Source organism: Cryptomeria japonica, chromosome 11 (assembly GCF_030272615.1).
Source record: "Cryptomeria japonica chromosome 11, Sugi_1.0, whole genome shotgun sequence".
Lineage (NCBI taxonomy): Eukaryota > Viridiplantae > Streptophyta > Pinopsida > Cupressales > Cupressaceae > Cryptomeria > Cryptomeria japonica.
The window spans coordinates 606661230-606677516 of record NC_081415.1 but is presented as its reverse complement, the minus strand read 5'-3'; the positions used below and the strand labels follow the sequence as shown (position 1 = coordinate 606677516).

The 16287-nt window shown below is 36.3% G+C and overlaps 1 protein-coding gene across 1 annotated transcript in view; it reads right to left on the bottom strand.

Annotated features, from left to right (window-relative positions):
• Nucleotides 1–16287, bottom strand: part of LOC131068844 (uncharacterized) — a 111311-nt gene that overhangs the window by 40210 nt on the left and 54814 nt on the right. Inside the window, exon 7 of the mRNA XM_059214760.1 lies at nt 12924–13026. Coding sequence (XP_059070743.1) covers nt 12924–13026 — 103 coding nt within the window. The remainder of the gene's footprint in view (nt 1–12923; nt 13027–16287) is intronic.

Sequence of the window (16287 nt, the reverse complement as noted above, 5' to 3'; positions counted from 1 at the left end):
ACTCAAATTGGAACACTGTGTGAGATAAAAAACTCTTTTCAAATTATAAAGAGAAGCTCCCTGGGATCTAAAACCACCCTCGACATTAAGCTATAGACAAAATATAGTCATTCATAATACGCAATACTTTTAAGGAGGTTCTGCATAAAATAAAATAGCTACTTACCCCCATCTTTTAACCTCAAAAATGAGCACAAGTCTGGTAACCTCTCTTGTGTCACAAGTGAGATCCTCAGATTTACGAATGAAAGCAACTAATCTAAACACAACCAACAACACCACCTTGCTAACAAAAAGAGACACTCACAATCTGATGCAAACAAGATTCAAAGAGAAACCAACTAAGACAGCAGCATACAATTTCAAGATCTAAATAGCTAGTTTGCATACAAAGTTACAACCTAGGTAGACAAGTGTTGCCAATACAAAGACTGACATTATATCTGCTTTCAGTTCAATCCATAAAATTATGAACATGTTAAAACCGACACAAATAACACATGGAACTATATTTCAACAGCACAAGCATAGCATCAACTAAGAGTTTATGTGCTCCAAGCACTTACGTATAGTTAAAAGATGCCAAATTTTTAGGGATTTTGACCATTATTTATATCCTGAATATTATTTTTTAGTGCAAAACACTAAAAAGCTCTTGAAAGTACATGAAAGAAAGAAACTTTAAAAAAAAGACTACTCCTAAAGAAATAATAAATAAAAGATATTTCAAATGACCTAAATAGGCCCTCAACTCTCTTCTTAGAAATAGAAACCCTGAAAATAACAACTGCCATATATAGAATTGCTTAAAAAAGCAACTTGATGTATGAACACCCATATTGATTTGGAAACGAATTTTCACTCTTAAATTAGTGAATCCTTTGAAGAACTTAAAATCCTAAGCACCATGACTCCATTGACAACTTCACCAAACCAACATTGATAATTTGAATTTGGTGTCATCAGTGGACGAAAGGAAAATTTAGAGTCCTAACAAAACTCCCAAATGTGATCATAAAACTCCCAAATGTGATCACAATCTTCTCATCATAATCTACTATAAATCTCTTATAATCTTCATTTGTTCACTCTATCATTGCTGCACTTATAAGTCTGCTATTTGGTCTGCTCCAAGTCTCCTATAGCTCTTCACAAATATGTTCAAACCTTTGTCATCAAATCTGCTCAAGAATTCTTCAAAATTTGCTTCATAAGGTCTTCAATAGATCTGCTCAAGCCTTTGTCATGTATCTGCTGTGTATGCATAATGATGACCCTTCACACCACTTCAAAACATTTCACAAATCTATTTTTAAAGATTCACCAAGGAAGGTGACTTGATGAAAAGACACATCTATTAATTAAGACTTGTTACTTTTGTTGTTTGCTTGTACCCATTCATAACTGATTCAAATGTAATCTCTGCATGTTATCCTTCTTCAATCCAAATAATATCTCACATATATTTTGTTACATTGAGGAATACATACTTCACACTTCTCTATCTCCGATCATTGTCATGCATTTATACCTTCCACGATATGCCTTTTATTTAAAAGACATGCCTCTTCATAAATGAAGAGTCTTCCCCAAACACACTTCTTCAAAATACGATTGTTGGAATACTTGTCATTGATGTCAAAAGTAAGATGTAAAGTATATGGTTGAAATATTGTCATTGATGTCAAGAAATAAGTTGCAGATCTGATCCATATTGGAGAAGCCCTCATCCACTTTGAAGACCTGATTATTGTTGCTATGAACCAATATGATTAAAGATGTTGCTACAGAATACAGTAATCCATAAATACAAAGACATGTCCTTGCAGAGTCAAGTTAGAAGTCTTGGTGACAGCGAGCAATAGAGATAGCATAGTCATGTAGTGACAGCGAACAATCGTCAAAGTTGACAGACCAAAGACATAAAACTGTGGTGATGAAGGATCAACTTGCTGAAGAAGCGATTAATAATTATGAACATATATTACAAATGCAAAGATTGTATGAAGAGGAAAGCTTTCATGACAAACAAACTAGACAACTTGTCAACTTCATCAATCGAATTTATGTGATCATCAATCAAATGGGAGCATGTACCTGATCATATAATGATCAAACAAACTAATACAGCAGTAAATTATACTACATCAGTTGTATCCAGAGAATAGTTTGTAAACAGCAGTAAAGGATATGCAAATGATATCGACCATGACTCAAATGACAACACGAGCTTTGTGTTGTGATGTATTCACACATCGCCCCATTGCAAATGGGGACCCCTACTTTTTTTTTGCTTTCCAGGGTTTGTTTTCTGGGTTTTTTAGGGTTTTGTCTGTTAGCCTTTGCATTTTGAGTGTCGCCAGGGGGATCACTAGGATGGCAGGCTCTTCTTGAGCCAAGGTGAGTCCACGAGGCCTCAGAATTAGGGTTTCTTTAAAAAGGACAAGGTTTTGCTCTTGTTGCTAATAGTGTCTTGTTTGAGTTTCAAGAGGTCGATGAAGCTTGGTGAGTGAATATCATCCTTGAAGGTCTGAGTTAGGTCAAATTGGTGAGTGATGAAGTCTGGAATGTCATACTGATCTTCAAATGTCCTGAAATTTGGCTGTCTGGAATGTCATCCTGATCTTCAAATGTCCTGAAATTTGGCTGTCTGGAATGTCATCCCGATCTTCAAATGTCCTGAAATTTGATGCTGTCTGGAATGTCATCCTGATCCTGAAATTTGACTAAGTCTGGAAAATTGAAGAATCCTCCAAAAACTAGATTTTGCATTATAACTCCTGGAGGTCCGAAACCACTCTCAAACATCCTGATAGTATATATGGAATATCTCTTATACTTAGATGTTATATTCCATATATGAATCCTGACGGAGAGATCAAAATGTCAAATTTCGCTCCTGACCCTTCCAAAGGGTCCAAAGCGAATTTCAATTTCGCTATTGACCCAAACTTAGAACTAACTCATTCCCAAGCATTATTGAGGGCAAAACACTTGTTTGGATGAAGAAATGTGAGAAATGAAGTCAAGATTTGAGCCTAAACTTGAATTTTGCTCCTGACACTTCCAAAGGGTCCAGAGCAAAATTCTTGAATGACCTTATTTTCTCACTTAGACCTTGAAATAAATGCCACTTTGAGAGCAATTTTACTTGATGATGGTAGGAGGAGGCCTAAGAAGTCATATTCAAGCCAAGAAACGGAGGAAAAAGGTGAGAAATGAGCCCAAGTAGGAATTTCGCTTTTGACCCTTCCAAAGGGTCCAGAGCGAAATTCACATAACCTTCATTATCTTCCTTGATATGGCCAAGTTTTGGACTTCTAAGGCATGGTTGGAGTGACCTTGAGGTGTTCTAGCCTTTGAAAGAAGGTGAATTGAGGCAATGGAGTGTGAAATCAACCTAATTTATGAATTTCGCTCCTGACCCTTCCAAAGGGTCCAGAGCGAAACTCTTAGAAGACACCCTTTCCTCCTTTCCTTCCTGGATTAGACCAAGGTCTTAGTTTCCAAGGCATGTTGTGAAGGTTTTGATATGTTCTTGCCTAAGGAAGTGATTGGAAGTATTGAAAAGTGAGGGTTTTGTCCAAGAATGGAAATTTCGCTCCTGACCCTTCCAAAGGGTCCAGAGCGAAATTCCCCATAAACCTCATTTTCTTCCTTGTTTAGACCAACATTCTAGTTCCTTGGACATATTTGGAAGTGGATTAGCATGTCTTTGCCTTTTGAATTGATGAATACTAAGAGAGGGGGGTGAATTAGTATGCCAAAAATCTCTGCACTAAAACACTCACACAGTCTAAAGATAAACCAGTAAAGCAATCTAACAGTCAAACTGGTTACCACACATGCAAACCAAAATGCGAATAAAGCATTCACCCACAAAAGCAATACAACCATAACACAAGATATTTGACGTGGAAACCCAACTGGGAAAAACCACGGTGAGATGGAACTCACAAGTCACTATCTGCAGAATAGAAACCAGACCGGTTAAGGTATTACAATGTTCTTCACCAGAACAGATCCTGTTAGGAATCTCAATCTCTGTTAGGAGATAAGTCCGATTAAAGACTACCTTGTTAGAGGATTTTAGATTCACATGTGTGAACCACCTTGTTAGAGGATTTTACAAAGGCTTTGAGGCCTACCCAGTTAAGGGCTACAGACTTGTCAAAGATGTGAGTAATCAACAAGTGTATGATCTATCTAATAGCACAAACTGCTTGGTTAGATCCAATATTGCTCACAGCTAATGCATTCCAGCATTACTTCAGTCTTCTCTCTCTCTCACACAGTTACAACTTGATCTTCTCGAATAAGATCGTTCTCAGCTTCCACCTTAAACCCTAGCATGGCATTAACCCTTTCAGCAACAACTTAAAACCCTAGACATGATGTCCTTTTAAAGGAATCTGATTTCATGTCGGTCCAATAGGATTACATTACAATTTCCTAGGTTCAATGCATCTAGACATACTCAGTAACACGACACAAAAAGCACCATCAATGTGTCGGCACCATCAAACAATTGGTGGATTGGTAACTCATCACAAAATGCTGGTTGGTAACTCATCATAGAGTATTGCCGGTTCATACAAAATACCGGTTGCCGGTTTGACAAAAATGAAGACTGGTAAGAATGTGTTGTGCCGCTTTGCTCCCTCGTACCACTTGGGATCTACGAACCGCTTGGGGTCGACATGCCACTTCAGACCAGGAAACACATTTTGCAAAATCACCACTAGTCTAAAGACTCGTATACAACATACCAGTTGGAACAAATACCGGTTGAGCTTGAGCTCATACATATAAAGGGGATCTCAATACAAGTGTGTGTCCATCAATGACAATCACAAAATAAACAACAAAAATGCCAACAGTTTTGGACTTCTAAGGCATGGTTGGAGTGACCTTGAGGTGTTCTAGCCTTTGAAAGAAGGTGAATTGAGGCAATGGAGTGTGAACTCAACCTAATTTATGAATTTCGCTCTTGACCCTTCCAAAGGGTCCAGAGCGAAACTCTTAGAAGACACCCTTTCCTTCTTGGATTAGACCAAGGTCTTAGTTTCCAAGGCATGTTGTGAAGGTTTTGATATGTTCTTGCCTAAGGAAGTGATTGGAAGTATTGAAAAGTGAGGGTTTTGTCCAAGAATGGAAATTTCGCTCCTGACCCTTCCAAAGGGTCTAGAGCGAAATTCCCCATAAACCTCATTTTCTTCCTTGTTTAGACCAACATTCTAGTTCCTTGGACAGATTTGGAAGTGGATTAGCATGTCTTTGCCTTTTGAAGTGATGGGATGTAAAAATGTGAAAGATTTTGTCCTAAAACTAGAATTTCGCTCTTGACCCTTCCAAAGGGTCCAGAGTGAAATTCTTGGAAACTCATATTTTCTTCTTGGAGATGGTCAAATTCTTGAGTTTTGTGGCATGGTTGGAAAGACTTTGATGTGTTCTTGCCTAGAACAAGAATTTCGCTCTTGACCCTTCCAAAGCGAAATTCTTGATAAACCTCTTTTGCTTCCATGTTTAGGCCCCAAACCTTGTTCCTTGGGCGAAGAGTGGTGTATTTTACCTTGCAAAGAAGATTGGAGTTGAAAAAATGAAGAGTCAAGCCTAGAGTTGAAATTTCGCTCCTAACCCTTCCAAAGGGTCCAGAGCGAAATTCTTATAGGGCATGTCCCTGGGGAGGATCTTGAGCGAACTTCATTTTAATGTCTTCTTGTTGATGATTTAAGGTAGAAAATGCTATGTTAGAATGAATATATTATGTGTCCTTAATCATCTTATGGTTCGTTTTGCAAATGAAAGAAGACTAGGCCGGGACAAGGACGACCTCTTCCAGTCCATCATCATCAAGGACGTTCCACATGCAAAAAGGGAGGATTCAAGGTGCTTTGAAGCATTGGAAGATCAGGGGTGTTCAAGGAGTTCAAGTTAGCCTCAAGACCTCATTCTACCACAAGATGACAAAGAAAGGCTTCGCCAGCACTTCAAGGCAAGGTATGCCACCGGAGAAGGAAGACTTGACGATAAGAAAGCCTCATCAAGCACTTGGGAGTAAAAGAGGTACACCATTCATCAAATTGAGACAGAAAAGAGATCAACCAAGACACAGACGTCAAACAAGATAGCATCCCAGTCACTCCTCCAATCGGATTGGTCCACCTCAGCGTGTCCAAATTCAATGTACCTGACTCATCGGGGACGACACAAACTTCGATGTACCTACCCTTGCTTCCTATTAGTCTTCACCCTTGGAATGCAATTTTCTAATTGGCTAAGGAAGTTTGTTGTAACAAACCCTAATTAGGGTTTCTATCTTGCAATCCTAGCCATTGGTTCTAAGTCAATCAGAGCTGTCAATTTGTAAAGGGCTCTCTATATAAAGTCCTGGCTCCTCATTTGTAAAGGTTAATAGTCAGTTAATGGTTAATAGTTAGCTAATAGTGAATAGTCAGAGAGTAGGAAATAGTTAGAGTAGAGTAGAAAGAGAAGGCAAAGATTGTTGCCAAGATATTGTTGCAAAAGACTTGTAAACTTCATTGAAAAAATGGTGAATTCTATGGGTCGATTCAACAATTTGCATGGTCTCTATACTTCTCAAATTTGATTTCATGTTATTAGGTGAATGGAAGAAATTTGTATGATCAACGGTGAAATTCGTATATCCATACTACTAGTGGTTTGTTGATTGTAGACTTGCCTTACGTAGTCAACTGGAATCATTCAGCTTAAGCTTAACTTCAATTATCGCTTCTTCATTGATATGCATCAACCTGACGGTGTCCATGCTTGTAGCGGTGATCTAAACATCATAAAGCTTTCCTCAGAAGATCGCACTAATCTTGTGGAGATGATCCTAGGATGTCAAAGCAAGAATTAGTTAGAATTTCATCAAAGGTCGTTCATTGCTCTTACGTTCTTAGTGTTAGAAATAGATCACGTTCCAACCCTTATCCTTTTTCCTTTTTTTCCAAAATCAAGGGCCAGTGAAATTCCACGTTCCAGTAATATCCAAAGCGAATCAGACATTTAGATCGTCGAAAGTAAGTCCCCTTGTGATTCCAGCAAAATCACATCGCACCGCAAAGAGCTTATCCACACCTAGAGAACCTACATATCAGAACCTTGGAGTTACTCCGACTGATCCTTCGGCAAGATCTTCAATAGTCGGGAAACTTTGTTCAAGAGAGGATAAGATACCTTGGTATTTTATTATGTGTTCGCATGTGCATGAAAAACACATCAACACTTTGAAGACCTGATTGAAGGCCTGGATAATGTTAGAAGGCAGCAGTAATAATTGGCAAACACAGAGATCACACAGCAAATAGAATACTCACTTAATACAAATTAAAGAATATGAGAAGGCAGCGCTTCAATTCAAAGTATTAGAAAAGTCATTATAGACCACAACTTTGACAAGTCATAAACAGAATTAATAATAAGTGACTCCATTAAAAAGTGAATTAATATGGAGCGGCTGGGATAAGGTATGGCAGCGATTTTATTATGGAAGAGAGCGACTATGGTTTAAATAATAAATAAACAAAGTGTGAATAAACTAGCAGACTGTGCAATTCAGAAAATGGCAACTTCATCATCAATAAGTCTGTCACTTCAACATTGTAGAGGAAGACATGAAAGGTCTCTGCGATAAATGAAGCAATCAACAAGTCACTAAATTGTTAATGATAAGTGCAATTCAGCGGAGATTCTATTAAAAAAACGATTCAATCAAAGGTCGACTCTCAACAAGGAATATGAACTGCGATTAGTAAATGGGAAGCATAAAGTCGCGAATGGCAAATTTCTAATTGGTTTAAAGCAAAGGCAAAGTCAATGGAGGGTGTGATTATTCATAAACATTGGTTAAGTTATAAACAAAGTAAACATAAATTATAACTGGCGGGTTGTTTAAAGAATTTAGCTTATGTACAAATGAATAAGAAGCAATTCATATTAAGGAGCAAGCCCAATAGAACAATGGAGGAATGATTTGATAAGTTTGTCTTATCCTTAAGATAAGTCAGTTTGAAGACAAGATAAAGCATTGATAGAAATCAGCAGTTCATCATATTCACAAAGTTGATTTTATTGATAGTTAAAAAGGATATAAGCTTAAATAATGTGATCTGTATTGAAGACAATTGATATACTGATCAATATAATCGACAATATTATAAAGAATGATTTGTTAAAAGTGTAACTTGTTAAGAATGAGTTATTTGTTAAAGAAGACGTGATCTGACTATGTTAGAAGCAATGATAAAAGAAAAGGTTTGAGTTAAAGGATAGGGTTCATACATGGTTTATCATGAGAAGGTGCGATCTCTATAAGAGAAGAGATACATCCAATTTAGTTAATGAAAAAGCTAATACAAAAGTTGTGACTATCTATGAAGAGACATGTTTTTAATAGAAAGAAGATATAAATAGAGGTTGTAATGAAGATAGAAAGTGTGCGAGTTGTTGGACATTTTTGTCATTGATGTCAAGTGTTTGCTGAGCTGATTACTTATGTGTATGCTTCAGCAGAGCGTGCCTATATCAGCTGTGTGTGACTATATCAGATGCTAGTCAGATTGCAATGTCATGTTTTTTATCCTGACGGGTGTGCTGGGAGTTTACAGAAATGGGAAACGTTTTGTTCAAGCAGACTGCATTTTCTGAAAGGAGGATTCTGAATGCTTTGTTCTTAAAACAAAGCTTGTCAACTTCATTCTTGAGCAGAGCCGTTTTCTTTGTTTGCAGTGAATCTTCTTGTACCGTAATGATAGCTGATGCCTTTTTTTTAAGAAGTCTTATTAATAAAAAATTATGATAATCTTCAACTATGGGATGTTTGTGTTCTTGGACGTATTGAATTTCTGATATTATTTTTTCGGGCAAAAAACAAAAAGTCTGAATCGTCAATGTTGGATGCGTTAAAGATGGGGTCATTTTTTTTAAAAACGAAGTATGGCTGTGCGTTTTCCTTTGAAGTGGGAGTGTATCAATCTTCATTGTCAAATTATTCTGTGCTTTTGAGGCGACACGTGAAATTGAAGAGTGTCTGTTTTTTAGAAAAGTTTGCATTGTGTTTAAGGTATTTAGGAAAACGTATTTGAAAATATTGGGTGGTTATATATTTGTTTTGTTAAAAAATCGGGCTGAATAGTCAGTGAGTTTTTTTTAAATCTGGGAGTATATGTTAATCTATGTGAACAATTTGAAGGTTGAAGAAGATATGAGGACCATTGTATACCGATAAGTGTGTAGTGTGCTATATTTTTTATGTGGCCGTAACCTGTTTCTGGCTTGTGTAGCAGATGGCTGGGTATGCTGTTCATCTCTACGAATATAAAGCCTGATATTTATCAATATGGTTGATGTCTTCTGATCAATTTTTATTAAAAAAGGATGCTGCTGTAATATGTCTTTGATATTTGAAGTAAGTTTTCGGAAAGGATGGGGTTGTGATGGAGTTGTACTTGACCTGGGTTATTCACAATATAATGTTCAAACTCTTACACATGTACTGAAGTCTGCATTTAGAGAAATACTTGATTATGTTGCATGAGTTGTTAATCAAAACTCTATTGAGTTTGTGTTTAGTCTGAGGTTGGTGCCTTAGCTGATTGGAGTTGGTGCTTCAGACATACAGAGTTGGTGCTCTGTTTTGTAATTCAGGTTGATGCCCATTGGGTTGGTGCCCATCAGTTTTAATGAAAGCATTTGATGCCGTGGTTTTTTACCCAAGAGGGTTCTCCATGAGATAAATTATGTGTCTCCTTTGTATTAATTCATTCAGCTCTTTTCAATTGGCTCAACTTGTTTAAAAGTTTTTGAAATACTGATTCACCCCCCTCCCTTCCCCTCAATATTTCTGAATTGATTTTCATGAGTTGTGTGCAATAAGGAAGAATGTGAGGGAATTGATTTTCATGAGTTGTGTGCAATAAGGAAGAATGTGAGGGAATCAAAGGATATATATAGGACAGATAATTATGAAGAGTGTTTCAGATTTGTATTGATGAATATATGCAGTCCATATATGAGAAATAAGTGCTGAATATGTGTGAAAAAATTATATGCAGATTTGTCAGGAAGGTATGTGATCGAGGCAGATTTGTGAGAAGATCATAATCCATTGAAGGAGTAAAATACAAGAAGGAAGTTGAAGAAATTGTAATGTCCATCATCCGTTGAAGAAGCAACATATTGAAGGTGGAATCATATTTTGGAAGTTGGTGTTTCCTAAAGAAGAGATTGGTGTCTCTCGCTAAGTTGGTGCCTACAAAATGTGGGAGTTGGTGCTTCCAGTGGGTTGGTGCCTCTAGTAGGTTTGTGCCTACAAACATTGTAAAAGAACAACTATATAAAAGCATTAATTTGCCATGGTTTTCTCCCATTGGGTTTCCACATAAAACATTGTGTTCTTACTATGTGCATGATTGTTGGAATCTAGTGAATAACATTGTCATTGTTGATAAAAGTTTAAATTGGTAAGATTCATTGTTATATTGTTACGATGAAGTCTGCCAAGATGAAGTCGATGTCGTTAAGGAAGAAGTCAGCAATCTAGTTTGTTACAAATTTTCCATGGCAGTCAACATTTTCTCATCTTCTATTTCTTATTATCAATTATACCATGTTTACATACTCTTCTGATCACTAATTGCATCCACTGCACCAGATTCACAAAATGTCAAGTGTGGACCTTTGAATTAGATCCTGCCAATTATCCTATAATGCTTTTAAGCATTTCTTTACATATTCCATGGAGTAAATCAAATGTGATCAGCTTAATAGGTGAAATAAAAGTGCCCTTGCCACTTGAAGCAAAATATTCCTGAAGCAAATCCACTTCTTTTCTCAAATCAAAATCCAAAGTACATTCCCCTGAACATTACCAACTTTGCGACTGTTTTTCCAAAATGGACCCTTTTTATGCCATCTACCCATGCCTTGACCAAAGGACCTTGTCATGAGTTTTCTTGATAGATTCTTTCTTCTCCTTGTCTCACCTTCACTCTTATTGTCACTGTCATGTTGCAAACTCTTAACATATTCAACGATCTTATCCATACTCTTTTGACATCAATAACGATATCTTTGCTAACAATCTCCACTCAGAGCTTTGACATCAATGACAATATTCTAACAAACATTTGGCTTTTGGTGCCACTTTGAGGAATAAATTTCAAATTAAATATATTATTTCAAAAGGGGCCAACCTCCCTTGGTGTGGGCACCCACTTTGGGATGCAAACAAACATTAAATAAAATAATAATAATGCTGTCCTTGGCTGACCTGTTTTAGAGGGATGTAACCATTGGTCAAGTGGTGCACTTGGATATATAAAAGGGAGTTCATTTGGGATTCCAATCATCAAGCCATTTGCTGAATATTCTTCCCATTAAAGGCAGATTTTAAGCAGATCTAAGGAGCGGATATGAGCAGTTATTATTGAAGGTTAATGCAGATTTTACAGGAGATTACTGCATATCCATGAGCAGACTATTTCAGACCTTATGAGCAGAAATTGTTGTAGAGTATAAACAGACCTTGAAGGTGAATTATTGCAGACATTAAGGACAATTATTGCAGATCTATGCCCAGAGATTTTTGAAGATCATAAGCAGATTTAAGAAGCAATTTATGAGTAGATTTGTGGAGAAGGATCAGATCTGATTCAAGAAGAAGATCAAGCACTTTTGACTTTATTCTTTTAGAGGTGGGCGCCTTGTTTTCAAAGAGATTGGTGTCTCTTGCTAGTTGGTGCTCAGTTTTGGGTATCAGTGTCTCCAATGGGTTGGTGCCTACAAATCATCTAAAGGGGATTGGTGTCTACTGTGGGTTGGTGCCTATGAAATTTGTAAGAAGTTTCTAGTATAAGAAATATTTTAACGTGTTTTTCTCCCACATGGGTTTCTAAATAAATCTTGTATTTTCTTGTGTTTCTACTTGATAAATCTTGAAATTGTAAGTTTTGAAGTATTGCTATTGTGACTAATCAAGTTTTGAAAAGTAAAAGTTTGTTATTATACTGATTCACTCCCCTCCCCCACCTATCAATATAATTGTGTGCTCTTCATTATGCTGTACTGGTCCACTTGCAAGATTTCTTTCTTTGACAACTCTATAGACCCAACTAGCTCAATTTTTTGTTTATGCCACCATTGAAGTAACTAATGCAAGATTTTGATGCCTGGGTTGTCTTTAAACCTGCCTATCACACAAAAATAAAACAATTAACCAACAATCATATGACTAATGTCAACATCCCATGCCCTAGCCATGTGAGTGGTTAGTACAAATCGAGTAACTAATTTCCTAATTTCACTAACAAATACTAAGTTACTAAGTACTTGACAAGTATGCCAACTATGGCTAAGGCAATTACAAAAAAAAACTTCACAAGCACTATACTTTGTTAGACCTTGGTTTGGGGCTAGACACTCAATAAAGGAAAAATAAGAATTTCTATCTTTGTAATCCTTATAAACATTAACCATCAGAGAATACAAATATTCAAAACCCAACATTATCACAAGACTTCCCCGTTAGAAGATCTTATTAATCACAAAGAGTGCAAATGAACTATGAGGAAAAGATAAGTTCCCATACTTATCTATACAGGTAAACAGGGTAAGAGTAATTGGATAAAAAGGAAACTCAATTTTTGCAGCTATATGAAGATCTTACATTAAACCTTTGATGGTATTGGAATTTATTTCAAGCTTTATTCTTGGACTGTTTTTGCTTTCTCATGTTTTTGGTCTAAGAAAAAAATACACTTCAAATTTAACTTTTGTGCTCTCACATATAATGAGTCTCTAAACAATATGTCAGTTGGAAGGCCCCTTCCTACAACATATCTATCAATCAAGCATTTGGAATGAACGACTTATTGCCATGAGGAAATAGAAGTACATACCGAGCATAGTGCCCAAAACTTTTGCCTTGATGCCTTAGTGTTAAGAGCTCTTTCCTTGTGGAGGTGGAATCATGTTTAATTCCAATATGCCCATGAATAGTATCTAAACAAAAAAGGCCAAGAGAAAATAAGATCCTACATAATTAATAAGCAAATAAAAATTAGACTTTCTGCTGTCCCCAGATATCGAGGTACAATGCAGACTCTAGTGTGAATAACAAAGTTGGTGTTCTCATTTATCCATACCCATAACAAACCACTAGTTCTACAAAGAAATTTATCTCTAAAAAATCAATTAAATAATAACTACAAAATCAAAAACTATAAATTATTTGCACATTTAATGCATTGAAGCAATAGATCTTAAATTATAACGACAGATGAGGAAGTGTGCTCCTGCATTAATCATTTGGTTCCACAAATCATCTTAAAAGTGACTTATTGGAAACTTTGAATCAGACTGGTGCTATTAATATTGTATTTAGAAAAAGAGATTTGTAAGTAACAAAGTGATAATGTAAGGATTGCAATCACAAAAGACTTATAGAAAATGGATATTAACCAATACAATGAATGACTGACAATCTCAAGATGACTTATTGACCCTACGTAGGACATGGCCCTGAAACTATAGCTGCTTGTCATGCTTGGGTGTTCTTGTTTGATACTACTCACAGCCACAAATAGCCCTCCTAGGCATGCACCACTTCTAAATTTTAGGTTCTTTCTAGGAGACTTGCTCTTACAATAAAAGAACGCATTGCCCCCATGAGAAAAAAAGAAATTATAGTGCTGTCAAAATGAACTGAGTAGAAAAATGAGCAAAATCATTGAACTCGATTGGCAGCTTTTCAAATTGATCTTAGATCCACATAATACAGAAAAACGGGAGATTGGATAACAATCACCACACAGTTCTCTCTTACACAATTCACATTGTTTTAATTTGCAATAATTGTTTCAATTTTAGCTAGTAGAAGTAAACCAACCAAAATGGGAGCTTCATATAGTCTTTATATCCAAAGTAGAAAGTGATCTTCTGGAAATGCAATTATGTTAGACATTTTTGGACCCGAATTGGACATAGATTCAATTGTGCTTTTTATAGATTCAATCATTAGAGAGCAGATATTTTTTTGGACTCTTGGTTCTTTTAGAAAGTTGTTGGTTGAAAATTTTGTACACTTGGGGAAATATACAAAATTGTGGTTTCAACCACAGTGTGTGAGTAAACCTCTCCTAATTAAGGGAAGGCTCCCCCTATCTATATCTAATCTAAAACTAAATGGGATGAGACAGCAGTCTTTCTTCTTTCTTCAAGAAAGCCAATATCATTTTCTCTTCACAGAAAAGTGATAGCAAGTTAATTTAAAACAGCAATGACAACCTTTTGAAATAAGATGAGAGAAAGGAAATAAAGTTTCCTGAAAGCTCAAAGACTTCCGTCACTTCCTTCGGGACGGGACAGTAATATCAAGCTCAAAGACTTGCATATATGAAGTCCTATCTACCATTTTCTATGCTAATGATATCAAGAACAAATTATACCAGCACAAAGTCTGAAATATCTTATTCTCTTCTACACAAAACAGTAATAACTAGTATGAGCTCAAAGACTCACAACTATTTCTTATCATAAAATCTATTTCTAATCTCTCTCTCAAGAATAAGTATGAGCACAAAGACATACAACTCTTCCCAAGAAAATATTTACTCTAATTGATATTAACCTCCAACACTTGCAGCACAAAGACTGCAAACCAAATTCGATTAATCTCTCTAAGAAACACTTACAAGAAAGATAATATGGAACACAAACTCAAGAATGTAGCACAAAGACTCATCACTTGAGTAATCTTCTTCTATTTCTTTCAATTCTTCAATTTACACATAAAAGCTCAAAGACTTCCTTGCTGCAAACTTAGCAGAGTTTTCGCTTACTTTCTAAAAGATAAAAAAAATACAATAGACCCCCTCAAGTATTTATAGGAGAGGAGTCTTGAGAAAAAGGTGGGAGGATCCTAACTAACTTGAGAAATTCTCTCAAACCACCAAGACTTATTCAATAACCAACTATGACTTATTCAAAGTTACAAGTCCTATTATAAATTGACTTGTAACTCGTCTACTTGTAATTACCAAAGTGCAAGTAATGACTTAACTTGCAATTTACAAAATGTTTTTACAAGTAAACATGTCAAAAGAGAAACTACAACTAAGAAATTACAATTCTGAAAATGCAACTAAGTGTTGAAAAACACTTATGTTGCAGCATGTGTAGACATGAATCCTTCAAACTTTTGCATAATCATTTGCAGCTCATCAAGATTCAGTTCACGGGTATTCTTTGCCACGATCATGGTCTTCACAATAACATCACTGCAATGAAGGATTATGGCATTATTCTTCTCAAAGGAAGACTGAATTCCCTCTAAGAAGACTTGGTATGTAACCAAAGCTTGAATAGATAGAGCTGAAAATGGTTCAATCTTCCACTCATGATGAATCTTCAACTGTAAATCTGAGAGAACCCTTTCTTCTGATAATAATTCCCCATTCTAATCCATGATATTACAAGAAGCTTTCTCACAACGCGAAACAACATCCTAAAATATTTCCACTCACAATCTCATGGAATCATCAATGTCTTCAACAAGTGACTTCAGAACAAGGGTTTTGTTTTCCAAGAGCTCTTCGTATTCTAGATACACAACCCTAGAAGGAATAACCTGATGTTGTAGAAGAACACTTAACTTTTGTTGAGGAATCTTGAGCCAAGTTGACAAGCTATCTTCCACCTTTCCCAAGTTCTGATTGAAACTGTCAGAAACCTGTTTCAATTGCTCCTCAATGGTCTTCAATTTGGCCATCATTTGAAAACCCTCCTTCAAGACCTATGGACACAAATCATGAAGCTGATCTACCCAAGATTCCAATGCTTGTACCTTTTGAGCAGCTCTCTCAACTCCTTGAATTGATTCTTGTGAATAGGAAGAACTTGAAGGATTGCTCCCTTCACTAACGGATTTAGTGATCTTTTGAACAACTGCAACAAGTTGCCTAATCTCCTCTTCTAGCTTGTCCTTCTTCGCTAGAAGTTCATCATATCGTTGTACTAGTGTAGCTACGGACTATTGGGCATCATACTTAACTACTTCATGTGTTTGCTTACCCAACTCTACCCTTGTGACCTTGTAATCAACAGCTTGCATCTCCTCATGTGGCTTGTCTACAAGAGGCTCAACAATTTCAGCCACCTTCATTTTGTTGCTGTCAACTATTATCCTTGAGATTGTCTTGGCTCTTTTAGCAACCTTGGGCCTAGATTGCTTAAGCTGCTTATAATCAAAGACATCGGGAGAAA